Below are 23,750 nucleotides of genomic sequence, written 5' to 3' on the forward strand. Positions count from 1 at the left end.
TTAAAGGTGGTAACCAACACCTTGAAGCGCACCTGGAAGACCACCGGGAGCCAGTGCAGCTCGCGCAAGATGGATGTTACATGGGAGCGACGAGTCGCCCCCATTATTACTCGCATGGCTGCATTCTGGACCAGTTGGAGCCTCCGGGTGCTCCTCAAGGGGAGCCCCATGTAGAGAGCATTACAATAGTCCAGCCGGGAAGTGACGAGGGCGTGACTGACTGTGCGCAGGGCGTCCCGATGAATAGCCTTCATACTTTAGTATATTTATACAAAGTCAGCTTATTGCCCCCACAAACTGGGTCCTCAGTTTACCTACCTTAGAAAGGATGGAAGGCTGAGTCAACCTTGAGCCTGGTGAGATTCGAACTTACAGTAATTGCAGACAGCTGGTGTTAATCACAATGCTATCTGTCTGCTGAGCCACCAGGCTCAATACATTGATGTATTAATGCATTTTTTTTCTGCAGTGTTTCCTCAGTGTAGACTTTTTAATCAAAGAGAAGAGAGTCTGATTATTACTAAACTTTGCTGTATGCATTCGTTGATTGAAGAACTATTTGCTTTTAATGCTTCAAATTATTCAATTATATAGCAAGAACAGATGGGAAAGTACATTTATCATGGTACTGTGCTCATCAAAACATGGCAAGGAATTTAACCTTAAATAGATTGGATTTGGCTCCATGACATTCTTTCATGAATTTCTAAATAGTGCTTCAAGTATCCCTTAGGTAATGAACCTCTCAAAAGCACTATGTTGGAATTATGATATGCAAAATATCTTCTGTTTCTACAATAAAAACATCCTTATTAATATTCATATATAATACAAACCAAAATTGACAGAAGGTCCAGGTGCTTCATGACCTTCAGTTAATTGAATGAATTACTTTTGACAGTAATTAATTCTTCTGTTTCCCCACTAGCATTATTTATAGTATCCTGCCCTAAAATGTAGAAACATATATGATTTTAGGTTTGTGCTGCTTGTTTTTTTGGAATGAGAGGAGCAATTCAATTGTCTATAGAAGATTGAAGCTCATCGCATATCTCAGTATTTCTTTTAAAAAGGAACTCTTCCGTGATAACTTATTTTATGTTGTAACAAATGTAATTTAATATCAGGAATAAGGAAGAGACTAAAGAATTATTACATTTAATATAAAAGTGTTATTTTTGACTTGGTTGTTACCAACTTTATTTTTTAGAAAATTGGCTTCACATCTAAGTTTTTTTTTCTTTTTCCTTATTTCTGCCTATGTAATGTAGAAAATATGAGAGAAAAGGACTATTTTGTCAAAATAATAAAAAGTAGGTCTCCTCCTGCCTTAATATCCAGCTAGTAAATGAAAGTCATTGTCCCAATCAGTGCATAAATGGCTGTCTAGGACAAAACCAACAATAGCTTTGTTAGTTTGACAGAGTTGGAGAAAAACTAGGAGATCATGAGATCTGAACTGGTAGTCATAACTGAAATGAGGCTTCCAAACAATCGTCAAAATTATTCACTCTCTGACATCTTGCTCTGAGGTGTTTGCAAGTTGACTTTAGAATCGATTATTTAAATGTACTTCATGGACAATCTTGCCTTCCAGCTATGGCTAGGCAGATTGATTAACAATGCATATTTTTCCTGATGTATAACTTTAGCCTTAATGCTAACTCTAAAGAATAACTGCTTTTTCTTTAGCTATGATTATTTATTCAGTGTTGTTTCTTCATAAAATTCTGGTGCTAAAAAAAGTCTGATATTTGCAAATTATATTTCAAATATATAGAAATAGAACATGCACTATCTGCATCACAATGTCCTGTGAGCATAAATAATATTCTAAAAGAAACAAATTTTTGTTGCAAAAATTCGGTCATCTATCATTATTCTCATTTTATATTTAAAGCATTTGTTCATTTGCAAAATTGTGGCACATCTTCCAAGTGTGCTACATGGATGAACTTCCATTTTTCTTTTTACTTCCCCTACTCTCATAATAACTTTTAAAATGACTAACAGTTGTCTTCATTGCCACTATTAAGGAAACACCAAGAATACTAGATGATCAAGCCAGCCCTCCCACTAGTTATCCAATTAAAAATGAGGTGCTATATTTTCCCTCCCAAAAAATCTGAGCATCCCAACAGTTTCAGATCGTCATCCTTAGTTTGTGTTACTTTTCTTCTTGGCCAATTTAAAATTAAATTAAATTTTGGCAAAATTATTATTTTTAAAAAACAAAACAAAATTAGTTCCTAAGATTGAGGTACAAACCCTTCAGCTGCTCAGTGTTAAAAGAAGGCACAAAGATCAAACAGTGTCTTAGCAACTAATAAAAAAAAAACCATAAGAAATCAGGACATAACTGGAAGGTGAAATGCAACAGAATTTCTTTTCAGTAGGAACCTGCTTACTTTGAATGTTCAATTGCAAAGTTATATTTGTAGCAATTTTTTGTACTTTAGGAGAACTGGAATTTAATCAAATTTGTTGCTCTGAGGAGGAAACTGCAAGTGATCATACGGGCAGGGCATATGGGCAGGGCATCTCCACTTACCACTCCACTTGATGAGATGATAGGGACCATTTGATTGTGAACAAAAGCTTAAATTCTATTTTACACTAATTGGCCTTATTTTACAAATGCTAAGAAACCACCATACATAGAATGCAGATAGGCCTACATACCCCTAAAATAATGAAATAAAATTCATTGTGTATACATCTTTAAGATTTTCTATGTCCAGAAAAGGGACTTGGTCCAAATTCCTAGATGTCTGTACATTTATTTAACAGGAAGGTATATATGCAGTAATCATAATATGTAGCCCAGAACTATAACCATTGAAATTCTTCTTGGTTACAGCTTGGCTGTAATGTGCAATGGACATAGGATGAATTTAAAGAAGCCTCTGAATTCAAACATCTGTTCGATTTTATCACAAGACAACTCGTGTGATATCATTCCCAAGGTGATAGCAAAATTAAAAACTCTTGAGAGAAAATGTTTAAGGAAAATAATTAATTAGAGATGCAATAAATGCAAATATTTGTGGTCATTTATTTAAAGTCTGCTTAATAGATTAATTGATTTTTTTGTTGTTAGAGGTCCATTAGAGTGCTAATAAGATACAACCATCTGTAACAACATAATCTGCAGGGATGTTCACAGCCATCTGTACTTGTGTTTTAACAGGACTGTTGCATCTATCAATCAATCATTAGTTATTTATATATCTAATAGATTACCTGGAGATATGTATATCAGTATAAGTTAAAATTAAAAAATATGAATGATAAAATCATTGGCTGTAAACATGTTTAGATTTTAACCCATCTATAATTTGGTGAATTATTAAAAAACAGAGCAGATCTGTGATTAGAAATTGGATCAGATAGAGATTTAGACACATGTTAGTGGCTTTTAGTAGAAGCAGACTCACTTATTTTTCTTTCCCTGGATGAATTTTAGTATGGGAAGAGAGACTCTCAAATTCAGATGAAAACATCTTTTGCTACCATTAATGGAAACCTTTGAAACTTCACTTAAGTTATACCTTACTGTAATAGAAATTATAATTCCTGTCATGAGGTGGGATTCAATCAAGCTTGTCCATTTGTGATTTACATAATAAACAATTTCTCAGATATATTTGGAGTTTGATGGACTGCCATATATTTTTCAATAGTCTCTTAAGCAATTGTTTCAACTAAAGTTTAGTTTTGTTAGTGGTTTAAATACACCTGGAACCTAATAATATTTGTCAATTTTGATATTACTGAATAGCGATAAAGAAAAACCAAGCTTCAAGAGTTTTACAACCCATATGGATTTTGGAAAGGCTGAAATATGACTTCCTAAATTCCTGATCAAAGGCAAATAACTAAGAAGATTCTCCATAGTTATTCCTGTGTTGTCCAAATCAGGACTTTCATGGCATTTAACTTAACATTAATTTGGACATTCTCTAATCTGATAGGCATTCATTTGTGGTATGTGTGTTTTAATTTATTATTTTACTGTTTTTAAAATGGTGACAAAAAAGAAATGAAAAACCCTTGCGAAGATAAAAAATACATACATTGTAATAGATACTAATTTGTGTGTTTAACAACATCATTTTTTAATTTTTTTTGAAGATTTCAGAATTTTAGTATTCTAAAATGTTAGGAGAAAACACCCATAATGTCCCATACAAGCTTTTTTTCTCAAAAGGCAACTGGGCTTTACTTTTTTCCTTGAAGACTTTCGCTTCTCATCCCAACAACTTCTTCAACAAAAGTTGCCTTTTGAAAAAAAAAACTATTTTTGAGACAACCATGACCTGAATGACTGAGAATATCCATAGACAAAACACCCATAAATGTTTTAATAGTTAAAAGGAATCTCAGGCTGGACTTTATAAAGATAATTTACTCACATTTTAAGTAGTCTTCCCAAATTATGATTAAGGTAACTCAACTAGTGTTTTAAAAATACATTTTAAGTCTGCCACATACTAAAATTCTTGCTTTGAACCAATTATTGAAACAAGTTACATTATTGATGATAATTCTAAGTTGTTAAGATTGCCATTTCCAATCAGCTGTTTCAGTGAAGAAAAAAGTATATAATTTCTATTTCATTGGTCCTAATTTTTATTAGTTTTCCTCCAAATTACATACTTTCTACACTTATCTCTCTTGAAAAATGGTCCTTTCCCTTTGCATTGTAGACTTACCACTTATCACAAGTGAAAATTAACTGGTATTATAAGTGGTTAATATCTCTGATACCGTTATCTCTTGTTAGTTTATTTTTTTATTTTTAACACACATTTTCTGTAGTACTCTTTGAAACCAATTAAACATTCTGTAAAAGTCTATTTTTGTCACTAATTTCTCTATTGTTCTTCAGCTGTTTGTTTTTTTAAAAAATTAATGTGTGGGTTTGCCTGGTAAATTGTTTTCAAACATTTCTGCAAACTATTTTAAGTGCCATTTTATGGATGAAAAACTTCATGCCATTATTAGGTGTCTGGCTTTAAGAGTAGCATTATTGACAAATGCATCTTTTTATTATAACCTTTTAGAAATTATTTAACTATGCGTCAAGGTTGACAATGTTAAAGTTATTGGGTTCTGAAGGCATGGACCTGAAGAGTGCTTTGATTTCTGAGAATAACGTCTAGCAGAGACACAGGGTATAACTTTTGAAACTTGCTCAGGTTGGATTCTTTCCCTTCCATGGCTCTTCATATGTAAATGGGCATGATTGAGTGGTTGGAATTATTCAAGAGCGAGGGGGCCAGCAAGAGCTTCATTCTCTCCATGTGAGTGCTCTGAGAAAAGATAATGAAGCCCTTTGTACCCCCTTGAAAGATCTGCGTTTCAGCTGGAATTGGCTGAGCAGCTGGCACCTTAGCAACCAGGCCTAGCAGAAAAGAATTAGAGCAGTCTTCCAAAGTGCTAGGCAGACAATGTGGTCACAATTTGAGATGTTAAGCTTTATAGATAAGCAAGACCACAGTCTTCTAAAGAGGATAGATGTTGGGATTTTATAAAATCTGTTTTAGACAAATGAAACCATTTCTGATGACAGCTATTAGTGCCTTTAAAAATATTTATCAACTTGTAAGACTGAAATGGAGCCTGGGGCGTTTGCGACAGCAGGATTTGAATTTATACTCCTATAAAAGTTGGAGATCCTTGGTTGATTTCAGGCATTTTGTTTTGCTTTTTGCTTTTACGTTTTCAGCAGCATTTAGGGCCATAGTCATTTAAAGAAATTGACTAAAAATATTTCAGTGGGAATAAGATGTGTGTCTTCACCCATGTGATTTGCTGTTTGCATAAGCTCTGATTTAATCAGAATAATGGTGCTGATGTGAATACAATAGACTTCATTAATCACCCAGCTGTTTGGAATGATTCAACTAGCTCCAGCACAGTTTTGCTAAGGGGAGTGAGGAAAGAGGAGAGTGAATACAGTTTTTTTCCTTAGCCAGAGTCACACATTTAGTAATTTGTGTCAAATTTTTTTGTGATAGATTGGCACACAGGTAGATTTTTGGATGGTCGGTGGGAAGGGAGTCCTGTATATGAAGTAGTATGTGAAATGCCCTCCAAAATAATTCCTTATGTTGTCCTTTCTTCTAACAAGCAGGAAATTGTGAATATAATAGCATAGGTAACCAAATTCCGTCGAAGACGACATAAAGTAACCTGTGGAGGATTCTAGTCACATCCTAATGGTGGATAGGCCTGAAGAAAATGGAGGATGGAATCACCATTCTTTCTATTCCTAGAACCAATTATCTTTGTCAGAGGATTTTTTAAATTAAGCTGAAAATTGTATATAAGCCTGGAATCATAGGCTGTATACTATCATCTAAATATAAACTTAAACCTTGTGAAATAGATCTTTGGATATTAGATAAATGATCATTCCTGGGTTATTTTTCACAGCATCTGTTCAAAACAACACAGTGCTGATCAACAACTGCCATTAATATTCACATTCTTCCTCTTGATGGTAAAAATTTCTTATGCTTAATGCTGTGAATATTGGCACAAAAGACAGCAATAGGAGCCTTTTCCAAAACCTTTGGGACTAGAAAAATTGGGATGCATTTCTATAAATTTGGGGGTATTAGAGCGGCATGTGAACATTATTTGGCTTGTGTGATCCACTCATGTTTCATCATCAGGCACAGAGCAGCTTGTATAAATCATTACTGTAAATTGTACACTTTGCCTTAATCTTATTTGACTATTATTAAAACATTTCGTTTTAATGAGGCTGGCACCTCCCCTCCCTTCCAAAAATAGTTAGTCTTAAGCTGTGGCCTTAGATCAGGTTCTAAAATTTGGGAATTCAGAGCAATATTGAATTAGATGTGTTTAGCTCTTTAGTGAAATCATTAATAAGATTTATGATAGATAATTTTTACCGAATATGGCAGCTTCTTTTGCACATTTCTGTACTGCAGCCGAAAATTGGAATTATTTCCTTTAAAAATGGGCTGTAGATTCATAGTTAATGTATTCTAAATAACACTGTAGACAAAATTTGTATAATTTTCAGGAACTGGTGAGTGGCATTATGGATGATTCTATGATATATTTAGTTCTTGACAGACACAGAAGTTCAGAATTAGTGTGGTACAAGGGGAAAAAACTGAGGTAATTACTCCAAAGGGTAGCAGTGAGGGCTGTAATTTTAGACAAAACTAGTTTGTTTTTTTTAAAAAAAGACATTTGGTATTTATACAATGGATAGCGTAAATGAATTTTTGTTGAAAAATTAATATTAAAGAATATAAAAAATAATCTCTTAAAGTTCCATGTTGTATATATTGCAGTGGTTTCGTGTGATCCTTTTTACATTCTCAAAATAAGTAGTGAATATAATCAACTTCATGAAGTCAAAACATGCTTGTAATTACAGAGTTTAAATGACAGATTCCTGTAAGTAAGTAAGTAAGATACTTTTGTCGGCTGCTTCTTTCTCTTATAATAAGGCTACTTTTAATTATTGTGTAGTTTATCTTAAAATACTGTAAAGCTACCTACAATTAGTCATCCTACAGAAAGTCTGCACTATACTATTCACAAGCATTGTGTCTATCATTATTTGAAACCTTACAGTATTTAATCACAGAAATGACTAAAAACAGACTTGGTCAGCATAACAGCATAATCTCTTGCTGATGAAGCTGCATCCATTACTGAGCTTTAGGAAATTTCCTCTACCTATGGGGAAGGGAGGGAGAGTTTGTTTCATGGCCAGTCCATTTGCATTTCCTTTACATAGCCCAGAAATAGAAATGAGAATGGCAGCAAATGGGATAAAATGAACCACATTTGCACTAATAGAAAATAAAAAATAAAAAAAATCTTGTTTTCCAAGATAATCAGGAACCAATATTTTTTTGCTTGCTGTAGCACTATAAGAGAGCAACAGATACCTCCAGCAGCAAAAATTGACTTTTCCCTATGTATAGACTAAACATCTGTAGAGTCATCCAGGTCATGGTTGTCCCAAAGGTGCTTTTTCAGGAGGCAACTGCATTGTGTATAGACTGTTTTATTTTGATTAAAGTAATACTTAATATGCAATGGAAAATGAACTTCCCTCTTGTGCTAAATTAGCAGTAAAAGGGCAATATCTGTAGTCTTCAATTTACAGCCACAATTGAGCTCAAAATTTCTATTGTTAAGTGAAACATTTGTTAGGCGAGTTTTGCTTTATATTACGACCTTTCTTGCCATAGTTGTTAAGTGAATCACTGTAGTTGATAACTTAGTAACCTGGTTGTTAAGCAAATCTGTTTGCAGAAGGTTGCAAAAGGGGATCATATGACCTTGGGACATAGCAGCGGTCATAAGTATGAAGATTCTGAATTTTGATCTTGACATGATCGTGGGGATGCTGCAAAGGTTGTAATTGTGAAAAACAGTCATAAGTCACTTTTTTCAGTGCTGTTGTAACTTTTAACGGTCACTAAATGAACTGTTGCAAGTCGAAGACTACCTGCACTTGAAGTTAAGTGTATCTCAGTAAATTAAATTGAAAGTAATATTTTCTCCTACTGTTCATTTTAGTTCTATTATACCTTTGTCCCTTTAATTGAATATATTTTCTTCTTACCCCAATGTTAATTTCATTTACACAGATATTTTGTAGATCACTTGTGGGAATATTTGCTAAATCAGAAGGTGTATTCTGTGTGGGACAGCAGTATAAAGAATACTTATGCACAGAGATGCTTAAATAAAATTCAGAAGTGCATGTAAAATGCACAAGGTAAACTGTATTTGAAGTGTCTCCAATGTTTTTCATACGATGGACATAATCTTACTTTGAATGTCTGACTAGTGAGTGTTCTAATTACACTATCTTCTAAGATTTGGAAGCTGGAGGTACTGAACTGCAAGACCCAAGCTCAGATGTGAATAGTGAAGGATATTGGGTCTTTTAGTTTGGTAATAACATCTGAGGATCATAGACTTCTGACCCCTGCTTTTTCATGCATTATTGGTAACACCTCTGTTTCTATAAATTGTGTACAATAAGAAGTAAGGGGAAATATTTTAAGCAGATAATATGGTATTATTGGGGTTAAAAATCCAACTCAGAAATGAATGCTTTGATCTTCAAAGCATCAATCTAATTTGAAATGTTTATCTGTTAAACATTTTTATTTAATTACTAGATCAGTATCATAAACTCTATTCTGGCCCAAACAGTTTGCATCACTCTAAAACAAAGATAAAGAAGAGAGGGGAAACCCATTTTTAAAAATTTTGTGCTTATCACAAAATCTCTTTATAGTCAGGCTGAAAGCTGAAAATGTTCACAAAGCAAAAGAAATCCAAAAATAACCACATGCCTTACAAGGCCTTAAATAGTCATAGGCTTGTTAGCTGCAAAGGAAATTGCGTGGGAGTAACTGAGCATGATGTGTTTTCTGAAGGAGAGAGGTCTTTAATTTGTAACTTTAAAATATATTAACTGCTAAATGATTTTAATGAGAAGAATTGCATTTATTATGCATAAGGAGGAGCCGTGCTTATCTAGTAATAATGAAAAAACACCGATTCAACTTTGCCTTATATTCTAGTGGTACAAAGATTTATTTATAGCTAGCTTTATGCGATATAGCAGCTCAAGAATTCTGCATTTTGTTGTGGTTTATTTAGCAGCATGTTTATGCCATAGAGCAAAAACTTGCTGTCTGATGCCTTATTATGCATAGGTTATGCCAAGTATTTCATGGATATCAAATTAGGTTATGTGATCCTAATAGGGAACAGGAGTGGAAAGTGGGGAAGATTTAAATAAGCGCAATTCAACTATGATAGTTAAAATAAATTGTATGACCCATTAACACTAGTTCCATCTGACTCCAGGGGAAAAAATACTGCGTGATATTACAATGGGAAATCCTAAAATTTGTTATGTGCCAGAATGTCAACAGAACAAATGAACTAAGTTATCTACTATCTGTCCTTACTAGCCTCTTGCTGGTAAAGCAGTACCGTCCTCAGATAATGCTGGTTTTACATGACTTCAATGCAGCTGTTATATATCAAACATATCTATATGTAGAGCAGATGGCTTAAGAAATTATCAATATTAAATGCTTATGGTAAAAACTCATAACATACATAACATGATCAAGACATTAGGATGGTAAAATTTCTTAAAACATTCATCATTTTCAGATACCTCCTATGTAAACTTTTTATAAGAAATACAAGAAAACACATGTTAATATTCACATACTCAGTTTCCCACTTTTATCTTTTGAAAATATGGACTACAGGATGTTTTCAAGCTCTCACATGATAACCAAAGACAATATTGTATGTGTGCATTTACATGTAATTAAGTTTATTATAAACCGTATTAAAGCAATTGCCTAAATAGGAGAGGAAACATCAGAATTGTAGTAAGGATACCTTAGTATGTTAGTCATAAAGAGATTTTCAATCCCAATCAAAACTTCTTAGGGAAGAGTTGATTGCTTCATATTTTTTTTAGCAATGCAACATGTGTTGACAGCATTGCAAAGGAAACAAGTATAGATAATGATGTCATCTCAAGAGACCATTAAATTCTTGTATAAGAATACCCCTCCAAATGTAATCACCTGCATGCCATATTTTTCTGTGAGAAAATAAAACCTCAATCAGTTTACAAATTTAATTATGGAAAGAGAAACGTGTGTACCAAATGGATCGTCTGAATTAAAGATTTCAAATGATTTAAACATCAGACAGCCTTCCTTATCTTAGGAATTCCCTAGCTTCTTTGAGCTACAGTCTCTACCATCCTCAAGCCTACAGTTGCTGATAATGCTAAAAATACCATATTTCAAAGCTGTTAAGTTGTAGACAGACTGCCATTTTTATTTTTGTTAAATAATAGATGCTTCCAATCACCCCTAGCCCTCACAGTTACGACAGTGATGACACAGTACCTTTGCAACCAACTCACATTTATGACCTCCTCAGATCTGTGAAGCAAAGGAAAAATGAACTAACAGGACTGCATTGCTCAGCAATATAATCCCAGCACTCCCTTCTGCTGCGGTTAGTGTGGATTGCAATTTGTTAAGCAAGACCTAGATGGCTTGCAAGCAGGCTGGCAGGTAGATAAGAGGTTGCTGCCAGGCAGGGAAGGGTGTACAGATGACCAGCAGGCACAATAGCATTAAGAGTAGCTGCTCCTGGGTGGGGGAGGGTAGGTGGCCCTTGAGGAACAAGTGCAGTGGGGTTGGGGGGGTGGCTACTTCCAGATGGGGGAGAGTGCAAGCGACTTAGCAGAGTGACTTGCAACCTTCCCTGCTGATTTCCCCATTGATTTTGCTTGTGGGAAGCTAGCAGGGAAGGTCACAGAAGGTGAATGCTGCAGTCATAAGTGTGAGTCATAGAATCACAGGGCTGAAAGGAACCTTGTAGGTCTTCTAGTCCAACCATTTGCCCAAAGCAGGAGTCTTTATACCATGCTGGACAAATTGTTGTCCAGTTTTTTCTTGAAAACCTCTAGCAACAGAACACCCATTATTCCAGAAGGCAAGCCATTGATTGATCATTCCAGAAGGCCATTGATTGATCATTCCCACTGTCAGGAAATTCCTGTCAGAAAACTTGGCAGAACAAGGTACAATATTCTTCTGATTATTCCTGAGAGTTTTCTGCATTCACCCTTCCATAGTGGGTCCAAAGTGTATGTATGTGTAACAAGGGTGGGTTCTACTTTCCTTTACTAGTGGTTCTCAATGGGAGCTCGGACGTTTCTACGCATGCGCAGATCATCAATTATGACGACAGGGCGGGTGGGCGGAGCCTCCCGCTGCTTTTACTACCGGTTCTAAAGAACCGGACAGAACCGGGAGCAACCTACCACTGATATGTAAGGATAACAATACACAAATAAAAGATAAAGATCTAATATGGCTTTGTTTTTGTTTTAGCACGATCTGTGATCAAACCTATTATAGATTAGCATGTATGAACCTGGCCATTACAAGTACAATAAACCAAACATCTTGGTTTAATGTTATAAGTGAAGCACAATTCTTCTAAACTTCTTGCATTGTGAAATTGTGCCTTATTGGCTTCATTTTTATAGGAAACTAATAATATTATCAGACATTTGTCTTTGGTTTTCTTTACCAAAGAAGACTTTTATTTGTGATAAAATAAAGATCATGTTTGCATCATATATTTTGTTTTTCACATATCAGAAAAATATTGGGAGAATGGAATAGCACCTGTTATTGTGATTAGCTTCATCTGGATGCCAGTCAGATGGAATGCTAGGTATCATTTCTCATTTCAGAAGTAGCTCCTGCCAATCACCAAGACCTACCTTGATTATGTTATAACTGCAATATGTTATGTTTTGACATATAGCTTCTGTATTACTATAGCTTGGAGGAAAGAGAAGGAGATCCTATCTTAACTTTAAGATAGAAATCCCTTAGGTTTGAAAATTGTATTGTACTGTATATTTACCCCAGATAGATAGATAGATAGAAAACTTCTTCCCATTCTTAATATATGGAATTAATACTCCAAATTCTTAGCCACTTTTACTCAAAATATGTTAGGGGAAAGGGGGGGAGGCTAAGAGAATGAAGAGAGATTTTTTCAAAATGAAAAAAAATGTGAATTATCAGTAAATATAGGATTTCTTTTTTAAACAAAAACCACACTAACATTCAGAATGTATATAGGATTTGTTTTGATTGCATAATCCATATCTTTTCTATAAAACAGTACTGGGGGTTTAATGGTAATTATTTTCATTTCTATAATTTTAGGCTACCTACTGTAACCCTCAATAACTTTGGGCAGTTTACACTTAAATATAAAAAAAAAAAAATGGAAATGATAAAAAGAAATAACAAATGCCCTGAAACAGCATACAGCGTAAGCAACCCACATACACACAAGCTAGCCCAAAGCTTTCATTCAAGAGACTCACTATTCACCTTCCCCAAAAACCTAGGCGAACAGCTAGGTCTTTACTAGGTTTCTGCATATCATTACAATGGGTGTAAACTTTCCTAATTTAAATCTCAAGAGATTGTAAATTGGCCACACATAACAGTTTAAGAGACTTTTAATCATACATTTGGATACTGTGCGGTTTTTTGTAATATATTTTGACCATAGCATAAAAGAATATGGGAGAATATGCCAAACAGCTAAGTAGAATGCCTCATTAACTTTTCAAAAAAAAAAAATCATCTAGGTTAGAGATTAACTACTCCTTCAGTCTCACAAAAATATGGATGGAATCTTGTGTGTTTCAATTTTTCCACTATAGGATCTTATCACCTTTTAAGGTAGCAGTTCAAAAATAGTCTATATTTTGAAAACTCCCTTTCTTTCAGCAGTAGGTTAGCAGTAGACAATTTATGTTCATCTGATAGCATGTCAGTAAGAACACAACCAGGTTGCTTAAACACACTTAAATGAACTGGGATTATTTAGCAGGCCAGTGACATAAACAAATACTACAGAGACAGAGGATATTCTAACAGAAACTTACCGTAATTACAATAATAAATAAGGTTGCTGTTAAAGAATCAGGAGGACTATTACTGTGTCATTTTATGATATGCAGAAAATGTTCACATGGAATATTTAATATGGCCTTTTTTGGCGTTCTTTGAGAAGTATGGAAGAGGATGGAAGGCAAGATAAAGTACATGTTCTGAATCTCTGCATATTTGAGATTTATTCCTTATGGGTCTTACTGTAGAAAAAGCAATTTTATATTCAGTTCCGTATAGCGTATAACTTTGTAGAATATGGAATGTTTGGCAATTAAAACCTCACTGTGTAACAAGCAATATATCACATTTCTTTAATTTTTTCTTTTTTGCTTTTCTTTCAGGATTTTACTAAAACGCTAATAAATGAAGAAAACTATTGGTTTGGTGATGCTGCAATCAATACCTTGAGAGATACAGAAGAGAACTACGTGAACGCCAGCTTGTTTCATTTTGTAGACAAAGAAGCTTAAAGGACGAATTTTATTTAGCTACTGTGGGACCTCATGCACACTGATTATTAGGGCAAGATACCTTTCAGATTTGAAGTGTTGTGTCTTGCTCCTAACTTTTAAGATTTGCACTTTGAACTGTTAAAAAAAAATGAGTGAGTTCTGGTTGTGTTTCAACTGCTGTATTGCAGAACAGCCTCAGCCTGTAAGTATGGATTTTAGATTACTTTTCCATGGTTGAATAATGTTCCTTACATTTTATTTAATTTTATTTCTTTTCTTTGTTTTTAATCATTTTAATGATCAAAATATTCCTACTGAGTTATAAGAGCAATTAGTTTGAAGCCATTTTGTGGTATATGCCTTTAATTGATCATTTCTAAATTCTGCTAAATCTGATGAAAGGAACAGCAATTGACACTTCACCTCATAAGATCATTTTCTATCGGTGGTATTCTTTAAATTTGAAAAAGTAGTAAATGTGGTTAGAGGTGTTCTCTTAGAACCACAATTGAGTCTGGAATATTGGTCATTGAAATGAAGCAGCCATTAAGCAAGATGCTGTGTGACCACCTCATTGAATAACCACAATCCTGGCTCACCCAGTCACAGTCATTAAACAGTTTCCTGAGCGGAACACCAGGGAAAGGGCTCAGACCTCCTGGGCATGGTGAGACAGAGCACATGGGGCTCCCACTATACTTGGAAGGCCCAGGCCCTTTCTTCAGCCGAAGAGGTTGTAAAAAAAATGCTTTTAAAAGGCTCTGACAATCCAGCTGAGTTGCCTGATCGTCAGAGGCTTTTGTTTTCTTTTAAAAACATTTTTTTTTTGCTTTTAAAAGAAAAAAAAAGCCTCTGACCATCAGGCAACTCAGCTAGGATCGTCAGAGCCTTTTAAAAGCATTTTTTTACAATCTCTTCAGCCGAAGAGGTTGTAGAAAAAATGCTTTTAAAAGTAAAAAAAAAGTCTCTGATGATCGCGTGGCATGGGAGGGGCAGGGATTTTTGCTACCGGTTCTCCGAACCACCCGCCACCATCGCTACCAGATCGGGCGATCCGGTGACAACCAGGAGCATTTCACCCTCGGACTAGCAGTGTTCCAGTATCTAAGGGGTTGTCACAAAGAAGAGGGGGTTGACCTATTCTCCAAAGCACCTGAAGGCAGAACAAAAAGCACTGATGGAAAATAATCAAGGAGAGAACCAGCTTTGAACTAAGAAATTTCCTGACAGTTAGAACAATTAGTCACTGGAAAGACTTGCCTCCAGAAGTTGTAGGTTCTCCAACACTGGAGATTTTTAAGAAGAGATTGGACAACTGTTTGTTGTAAAATGGTGTAGAGTTTCCTGCTGGAGCAGGGGGTTGGATTTTTCATTTTTTCATTTTCATTTTATTAGATTTCTATACCGCCCTACTCCCGAAGGACTCAGGGCGGTGCACAGCCAAACAATAAAAACACATACAATACAAAATTTAAAAATAGAATAAAATCAAATTAAATAATTTTGGCCCCGACAAATTTAAAACCCCAAACTTTTAAAACCAATTTAAAATTGAATATATAAAATACTAAAAGATATTTAAAATTTTAAAAATCTTTTATAAAAGAGGGGGAAAATTAGGCGAAGCCGGCCTGGTGAAATAGTAAGGTCTTTAAGGCGTGGCGGAAGGTGCGCAGATCCAGGATCCTCCGTATCTCTGGGGGGAGCTCGTTCCAGATAGTAGGTGCCCCCACAGAGGAGGCTCTCCCCCTGGGGGCTGCCAGTCGGCATTGTTTGGCTGACGGCACCCGGAGGAGCCCCTCTCTATGGGAGCGTACTGGCCGGTGGGAGGCTATTGGTGGTAGTAGGCGGTCCCGCAAGTACCCGGGTCCTAAGCCATGGAGCACTTTAAAGGTGGTAACCAGAACCTTGAAGCGCACCCGGAAGACCACCGGGAGCCAGTGCAGCTCGCGCAGGAGGGGTGTTTCATGGGAACGCCATGTCGCTCCCATTACCACCCGCGCAGCCGCACTCTGCGCCAGTTGGATCCTCCGAGTGCTCCTCAAGGGGAGCCCCATGTAGAGAGCGTTGCAATAGTCCAGGCGGGAGGTGACAAGGGCATGAGTGACCGTGCGTAATGAGTCCCGATCCAGAAAGGGACGCAACTGGCGAATCAGGCGAACCTGATGAAAAATCCTCCCGGTCACGGCCGTCAAGTGCTCTTCTAAAGACAGCCGTGAATCCAGGAGGACGCCCAAGTTGCGAGCCCTCTCTGTGGGGGCCAATGATTCGCCCCCAATAGTCAGCGATGGCGTCAACTGACTATATCGGGACGTCGGAAACCACAGCCACTCAGTCTTGGATGGGTTGAGCCTGAGCCTGTTCCTCCCCATCCAGATCCGTACGGCCTCCAGGCACCGGGACATCACTTCAAGGGCATCGTTGGGGTGATCCGGGGTGGAGATGTACAGCTGGGTGTCGTCAGCGTACTGATGGTACTCCACCCCGAAACCATGGATGATCTCGCCCAGCGGCTTCACATAAATGTTGAACAGGAGAGGCGAGAGGACCGACCCTTGCAGCACCCCACATATGAGGGGCCTCGGGGTCGACCTTAGAAGATCTCCAAGGTCCTCTCCAATTCTGTATTCTGTTATTCATTCTGGAAGGCTCAGATTAAATAATCAAGAGATTATTGTCTCCTGATAATAATCCTTGAAATAATCTTTATAGTGTGATTGAAAGGATTGGACTATCAGGAGCAAAGATGAGAAGCACTTAAGTTAAATAAACAGGCAAAAAAGTCTGAGGTAATCAGACTCAAGTTTTAAGTTACACATAAACTGTAAAACTACTTTTAAGGTCAGAGTATTATGAGGAACCCCCCAAAGAATTTTGAAGTTATTTTTAAATTAAGCTTTTCTCATGTTCATGAGTGAAAATGTCAAAATAATGCCTGTCACCCAGTTACAAACACATTTTTGTAAGATTAACCTTGGTACTACAAGGTTTTGTAACCTTGTAAGAGCCTTGGTACTACAGTGGTTTAAAGCACCCTGTTATTAACACAGCTGCCTGCAATTTACTGCTGGTTCGAATCTCTCCAAGGCTCAAGGTTGACTCAGCCTTCCATCCTTTCTAAGGTAGGTTAAATGAGGACCCAGTTTGTGGGGGCAATAAGCTGACTTTGTATAAATATACAAAAGTATGAAGGCTATTGCTTAACGCACTGTAAGCCGCCCTGAGTCTCCGGAGAAGGGCGGCATATAAATCAAATTAAAAAAAAAAAAAAAAAAAAAAAAAAAAAAAAACCAGTAGAGTAAAACAGATGCTCCAATATGAAAATCTCCACAAAATAAATGACTAACTTTCAAGTTAAATAGAGAAGAACTAAATCCTGTGTCTGCTTGAACTTGTGACCAAAGTTGAAATATATACTTAATTAAACCCACCATTACCAAGAAGTAATCATAATTTTTAGTTTGAAAATATCAGTAGATATTTGTATTAGTAAAAGTTGGTGATGGTGATGATGTTATCTGTTCAGTCAAGTTTGACACTTGACGATTCCATGGGTAGTAAAAGTTAGCAATATTTTTGTTGTTGTTGTTGAAATATGATAGAATGAAAACAAAAATATATGAAGCAGTAAACATTCATCTATTTCCATAAAAAGGCACTCGCATGGTGTCAGACAGAAGCAGGAAATAGTTAATGGCAATCTCTGCAAAACCATTTCCCAACCTATATAACCTGTCTGATCTAAAGATAACCTGAGCTGGGTTGAAATATTTGGCCTATGTCAGATGAAAACAGATTATCAGAGGATATATTAAATAGGTTCACTGAAAGTTTGAACAGCATATATCCTTTCTGCTCCTGAAGGTGAGATGGATCTGGCGAAGGTGAAATGAGATCTGGTAGGATAACTGATCTAGAAGATAAATAATTGCACAGTAAATGTCTATGAAAAATAGCTTTGCATTAATTTAATAATTTCTCAAATATTTGTAGAAATTAAAGTTTAGATGCACTGCTGTGATTGGCAAAGAAAATAAGTTTAGGAATGCTAACGTAATTCTAAAAATGTGAATAATTTTTATTAATTATGGACAGGCTACTCCTCCACTCTTTAAACTGAAAATGTGACCAGATGCTCACTTTAATAAGCAAACTTTGGGAGGGTTTCATATTTTGGATGCCTGAATAGGGAGTAAATACCCTCTTAAAAGTCAAGTGAAGGTTTCAAAATGTTAGGACTGATCTATATACAAAAAAAAAAGTGCAGTCTTCTTAGAACTGTGTTGCTCCATATTATAGTTGAGAATCTCATAGACATGCACAACATAAACTTTTGCAACATTAAATAATCCATTGGAGTTCCACATTCACTTTTTCATTTTGAAAGTACAAAACAAGTGTTAAGTGTTAAGAAAAACAAGTGTCTTCGCTTGTGTTAATCTTCAAAGTTCCATTTTTGTAGTTTAGATGTTCAATTATTTAAAGTATTTGTAAAGAATTTTTAACAAATGGTAAATTTGTAATTTGTAAAATTACAAATTTACAAATATGTAAATTTGTAATTTAAAGCATTTGGTCATGAAGACATGTTTTTGTACAAGTTCTTCAAAATATTAGCAATGTTTTTAAAACAATAAAAATGCCAAATCCAGTCTAAACATCTAACTGTGAGACAAACCATAATACTAAATTGTAATAACAAACACCAATAAGAACTTAGCAAAAAGTTTAGTTTTACACCATTAGGCTAGCAAAAGCCAAAAGGTTTTCCAAAGTTCTATGTAATTCATGCAGACTTATCGAGATCTATCAAAAACAAGTTGGAACATAAAGCCTGACCAATGAGGCAAAGACTAGTAACCCAAGATGTTATGATAGAGCATGATAATAAGTAACCAGCGGTAATTTTGGAATAGCAAGAACTTCGTAGAGCTATATTTTAGACGGTCTCTTTCCATGCCTCACAGACACATGAGATTTTAAGATTTAAAAAATAAATTTTGGAAGTATTCATTAAAAATTCTGTTTGTTTGCAGTATTTGGCACTTATATAACATTTAATGCATTCAATACATATTAGATTAGAGAGAATGAACTAAGACTGTTTTTTTCTTCCTAACATTAAATATAGCATTTTGGAAAATTTACCTTAATTAAATGATATATATATATATTTAATAAGGCTGGTAAAGACACATCTTTCTCTGCAATTTGTACAATGTTTTATTCTCTATTCTAAGTAATCTTTAGATAAAGATACTTTACATTAGATGTTAGTTTTATTTTTTAAAAAATAATATAATGATCCTGACCCTGTGATTATTCTTGTAGCCTGATAATGATATCAGAATAATGCGCATCCTGATAAATACATATATTATGTAGCATCCTCAAATGAAATATATTTCCAATTCACATAAATAAAAAGGACAATTCTATGATCTTAGTGTTTTCCTCTAAAGTTTACAAGTTTTTAATATGATATCTCAATATTCCCAGGAGTAAAAAAAATTGATTGTTGCAGTTTTTTTTTAAATGAGACAACATTGAATAATCTTTTTTCTCTAAGGCCTCAATGAGAGCATTGGAGAAAAGTTTCCATTGGTAATGCTAATCTTTTTTAGCATCAATTCACTCCCAATACCTAGTAAAAAAAATCTGAAAGCAATGCATACAAACTTGCAAACATCTTTTTTTTTTAATTTGCAGACATCTTGGATTTTTTGTTTGTTTTATTGTCATTATATTTAAACATTTGAGCCTGCCCTGGCTCATTTCACGAGGTCCCTTGTAAATATGCACACTCAAATTACACAGTAAAAGAAGGATGTGGGTTGATTATTTAAACAATCTTCTTCAGATCAGGGAAAGTTATAATCAGGGAATTAGAACTTTGTATATTCTTTTTAACTGTGATTATGAATGTTACAATTTACAACCATAATGGGCAGACTCCCTTTGGTTATAAGGACAATCTGTGCTGCATGGCTGGAACTTCAAGGACTGTTGTTATAAGTACACTTATTCAGCACTTTAATAACTTTAAACAATTGATCAAAGAGTGATTGTTAGGACTAGCTGTAATAGGGAAAGAAAATAGAAGTAACTGAAATATTGAGAGAACTTGACCATGTAATTATTATTTCTTGATTTTAGGAGAAATTAAAACTGTCATTTCCACCCCAAAATCAAGAAATGTTAATTAAATTTCTCTCAATATTTCAGCCATTTCTATTTCCTAGTGAGTAGATAAATAAGTACCACTTTGGTGGGAAGGTAATTGCATTCTTCGTGTCTTGGCATATAGTCAGGCTGTCTACAGGATCACGGAAAGGGTCTTCAGACAACACTGGCTCCCTCCGCTAAGAAATAAAGATGAGCACTGCCCCCTAAAATCAGATACAACTGGATAGGAGAAACCTTTACCTTTTTTAAAAACTGTCATTGTACACTTATATTGGAGTTTGAAAAACGTAAATAGAATAAACTGAAAACAACTATAGTCCGTGCAAGGAGATGGTAATAGGAAAAGAAGTTCAAAATAGGTGAGTTCTTGAAAAAAGATAATAATATCATAATTGCAAATAATTACAATAAGAAAAAAAAAGAAAAGAAAAGACAGCAGGAGAAGCCAATGTGTTTACACAAAGTTTAGTGAAGATCTGAAAATAAAGGAAGTAAGAAAGAGAAAAAATCACTATGGAAGAATACAATAGAATAGTCTGGAGTTGTTGAGATTATAATAAAGATTAAACATCAAAATGAACAGAGTTTCATGAAGAATGCAAGGACAATAAAGACAACATTTTAAGGTGCAGTATTCTTCAAGTATGTAAAAATTTGTAAGGAAAATAGTATGATTATCTGCTAAGTGAAGATTTCAAATTCTGAAAGGGAACAAAAGACAGAATTACTCTTGAGTCTATACCTTTCATCATGCAATTGTGAAAAGCATAAAAGAGAGGCCAAATTGAAACTTGAGATTGATAGAAACATGGTTAAGAAATCCCAATTTATTTTGAATGAGTTGAGTAAGTTTCCAATAGCCACTCCAGTTTCATTTTAAGGTACTGAGAGACCATGATGATAGTCTTGACAAATATCTTTTCATTATCTTTGAGAAATCCTGGGAAAGAGAAGAAACCTGGATAATAGGAAGAGGACAAATGCTACCCAGCATAGAAAAGCCTACAAATGTCATAATTTTGCTTCTTTTATATTCTATAAAAAGCATAATTGTAGTGGGTTAGAAAAAAAACCAACTTTCTCCTGGTGTTTTATTAAAAAAGCTTCTGGAAGAGTTTGTGGAAAATGCCATTTCTTCCTATGTAGTAAATTTATTATTGTTCTTGATAAGCATTTTTAGTAACAATGTTTATATTCTTTTTTATCATTCTTTTATTATCATTATTATTTTCCTTTGTGTTGATAAGAATCCACTGAGTATAGTATCTAGTTCATGGCATCATGAAAGAGTTTTTAATAAATACAACAGCAAAGAACACATTGTGGGCTAGAAACTAAGGCAACCTATTGGTATTGCCTCCTTATAAAAGTCATAGGGCTTTTGTTGATTTGTAGAAGTTGAGCCAATTAACTCTCGGCTTAACTCACTCTCCAGAGGAATCACTGTAGAAATGTGTGCGCATTTCCCATTATTTGGTACTTGACTTGACATATTTTCTTATTAATCCCTGTCATATCTCAGCTTTCTTCAAATGACTAAAGAGGTCAAAAACTTCCCTATTCTGGTATAATCTATGCAGTTCATCATCTAGGTGATTTTTTTCCTTTGATGTTCAAAATGAAAATCCAAACAAACTAATATCATTAGCACAGGGACCAAAAGTAATATCTCTGAGCAGATGCAGTTATTGTGTAGGTGTTATAGGAAACTGGACTGTCCTTTTTGTTTCACATTACAGAGATGTTCCATAGTCAGTGTAGGTGGATGGGGTGGATTTTTAGACAGATAACAGCTTCTTCTTTATCTCTCTGCTGTCCAGGGGTGGACTTCAAAAATTTTAGCAAGGGGTTCTCTGCCCGGTTGCTGGGTTGGTGTGGCCATGGTAGGCATGTCCTAGTCAGGCTCCTTCATCACGGTGGGGAGGGGGGCGTTTTTGCCATCCCCATGCTCCAGAGTCTTTTCTCAAGCCTCCGGGAGGGCCTCTGGAGTGGGATTTGGGGGTTCTCTGAACTGCATAGAATCTTAGCTAGAGGTTCTACCGAATCCCTGCGAACCCCCAGCAGCCCACCCCTGCTGCTGTCCTGTTAAAAGTATATGTCTATACCATCTATCTAATCACTTTGAGCAAATCATACTCTGTTGCACTCCTTTTCTAGTTGATGAATTAAACCAATTGAATTCCTTGTCTGTCAAGCTGATAATTGAAATTCCCTCTAAAGTAGGGGTGGGCAAATGTGGCTCTTTTACAACCTGTGGACTTCAACTCCCAGAATTCCTGAGACAGCCAAGCTGGCTCAGGAATTCTGGGAGTTTATTTATTTATTTATTTATTTATTTATTTATTTATTTATTTATTTATTTATTTATTTATTTATTTATTTATTTATTTATTTATTTGATTTATATGCTGCCCTTCTCCAGAGACTCAGGGCGGCTTACAATGCGTTAAGCAATAGCCTTCATACTTTTGTATATTTATACAAAGTCAGTTTATTGCCCCCACAATCCGGGTCCTCATTTTACCTACCTTAGAAAGGATGGAAGGCTGAGTCAACCTTGAGCCTGGTGAGATTTGAACTTGCAGTAATTGTAGGCAGCTGATGTTAATAACAGTGCTTTAGTCTGCTGCGCCACCAGGGCTCGTGGTTGAAGTCCACAGGTTGTAAAAGAGCCACATTTGCCCACCCCTGCTCTAGAGCAAAGAAATGTTTGAAAATGGCCTAAATATGCTGCAGTTCTTGAGTTGTATTCATCTGTTGACACCAATTATGGAACAGAATAAATATTAAATATTCACTGTATATCAGGAATTATTAATATATTGTATTAGTTCACCTTTTTGTGCTCGGCTTGAATTGAATTGTTGGGGAACTTAATCTGAATAAAGTAAGAATAAAGAATAAAGTTCTGTTTATAATTGAATTATATATCAGTTTGGCAGAGTAGCATAGCAAAGTATTAAGTGATGCTGTTGCTGAAATTAGTCCTTTGATGTTAGAAGGCCACACTCAAGAGAACTTTACTTGTAAGATTTTATTAACTCTTTTCACATTTCTTGCAATATTGTGCTAGGAATCTTAGGAATTCAAAGTTTTGTGAGAAACATGCTAACTAGACCACAACAGTTTGTATGGTAAATTTTCTATCAGCTGAGAGGGAAAAGTGTTTTCAGCAAGTGTTATTAATCAAGTTTGAAGCAATAGACACATTTCAGGCCATTTTTGTCCCAAATTTAATTTTTTTCCACTAGGCTGAAATTCATTTTTCTAGCTGAAAATCCTAAAAGCAATTGCATCTGAAGATTTAAGGGCTAAAAAATAGATTAACTATTGTTTCCAGTTCCTATAATTTGCTGACCCTTATAGGAAAAGCATTTCAGATTCATGACTCCTTAGATATTAGTTATCTTGTATTAGAACATGAGTTTAAAGAAACTAAATGTTTAACAACAGTGAGGGCTCTGTTAAGGTTTCTTGCCTGGACAAATAGAGCATAAGGAGAGAAGACCTGTAGTCTATTATACAGTATGTGGAAACTCTTACAAACAGAATCTGAAATTCA

The 23,750-nt window shown here is 35.3% G+C and overlaps 1 protein-coding gene across 2 annotated transcripts in view; it reads left to right on the forward strand.

Moving 5' to 3' along the window:
* Positions 1–23,750, forward strand: part of CDC42SE2 (CDC42 small effector 2) — a 63,801-nt gene that overhangs the window by 22,762 nt on the left and 17,289 nt on the right. For both annotated transcript variants that reach the window (XM_034410015.3, XM_034410016.3), the window contains exon 2: positions 13,892–14,204. In XM_034410015.3, coding sequence (XP_034265906.1) covers positions 14,151–14,204 — 54 coding nt within the window. In that variant the 5' untranslated portion in view covers positions 13,892–14,150. The remainder of the gene's footprint in view (positions 1–13,891; positions 14,205–23,750) is intronic.

This window comes from Pantherophis guttatus, chromosome 2, assembly GCF_059756535.1.
Source record: "Pantherophis guttatus breed Tessera chromosome 2, ASM5975653v1, whole genome shotgun sequence".
Taxonomy (NCBI): domain Eukaryota; kingdom Metazoa; phylum Chordata; class Lepidosauria; order Squamata; family Colubridae; genus Pantherophis; species Pantherophis guttatus.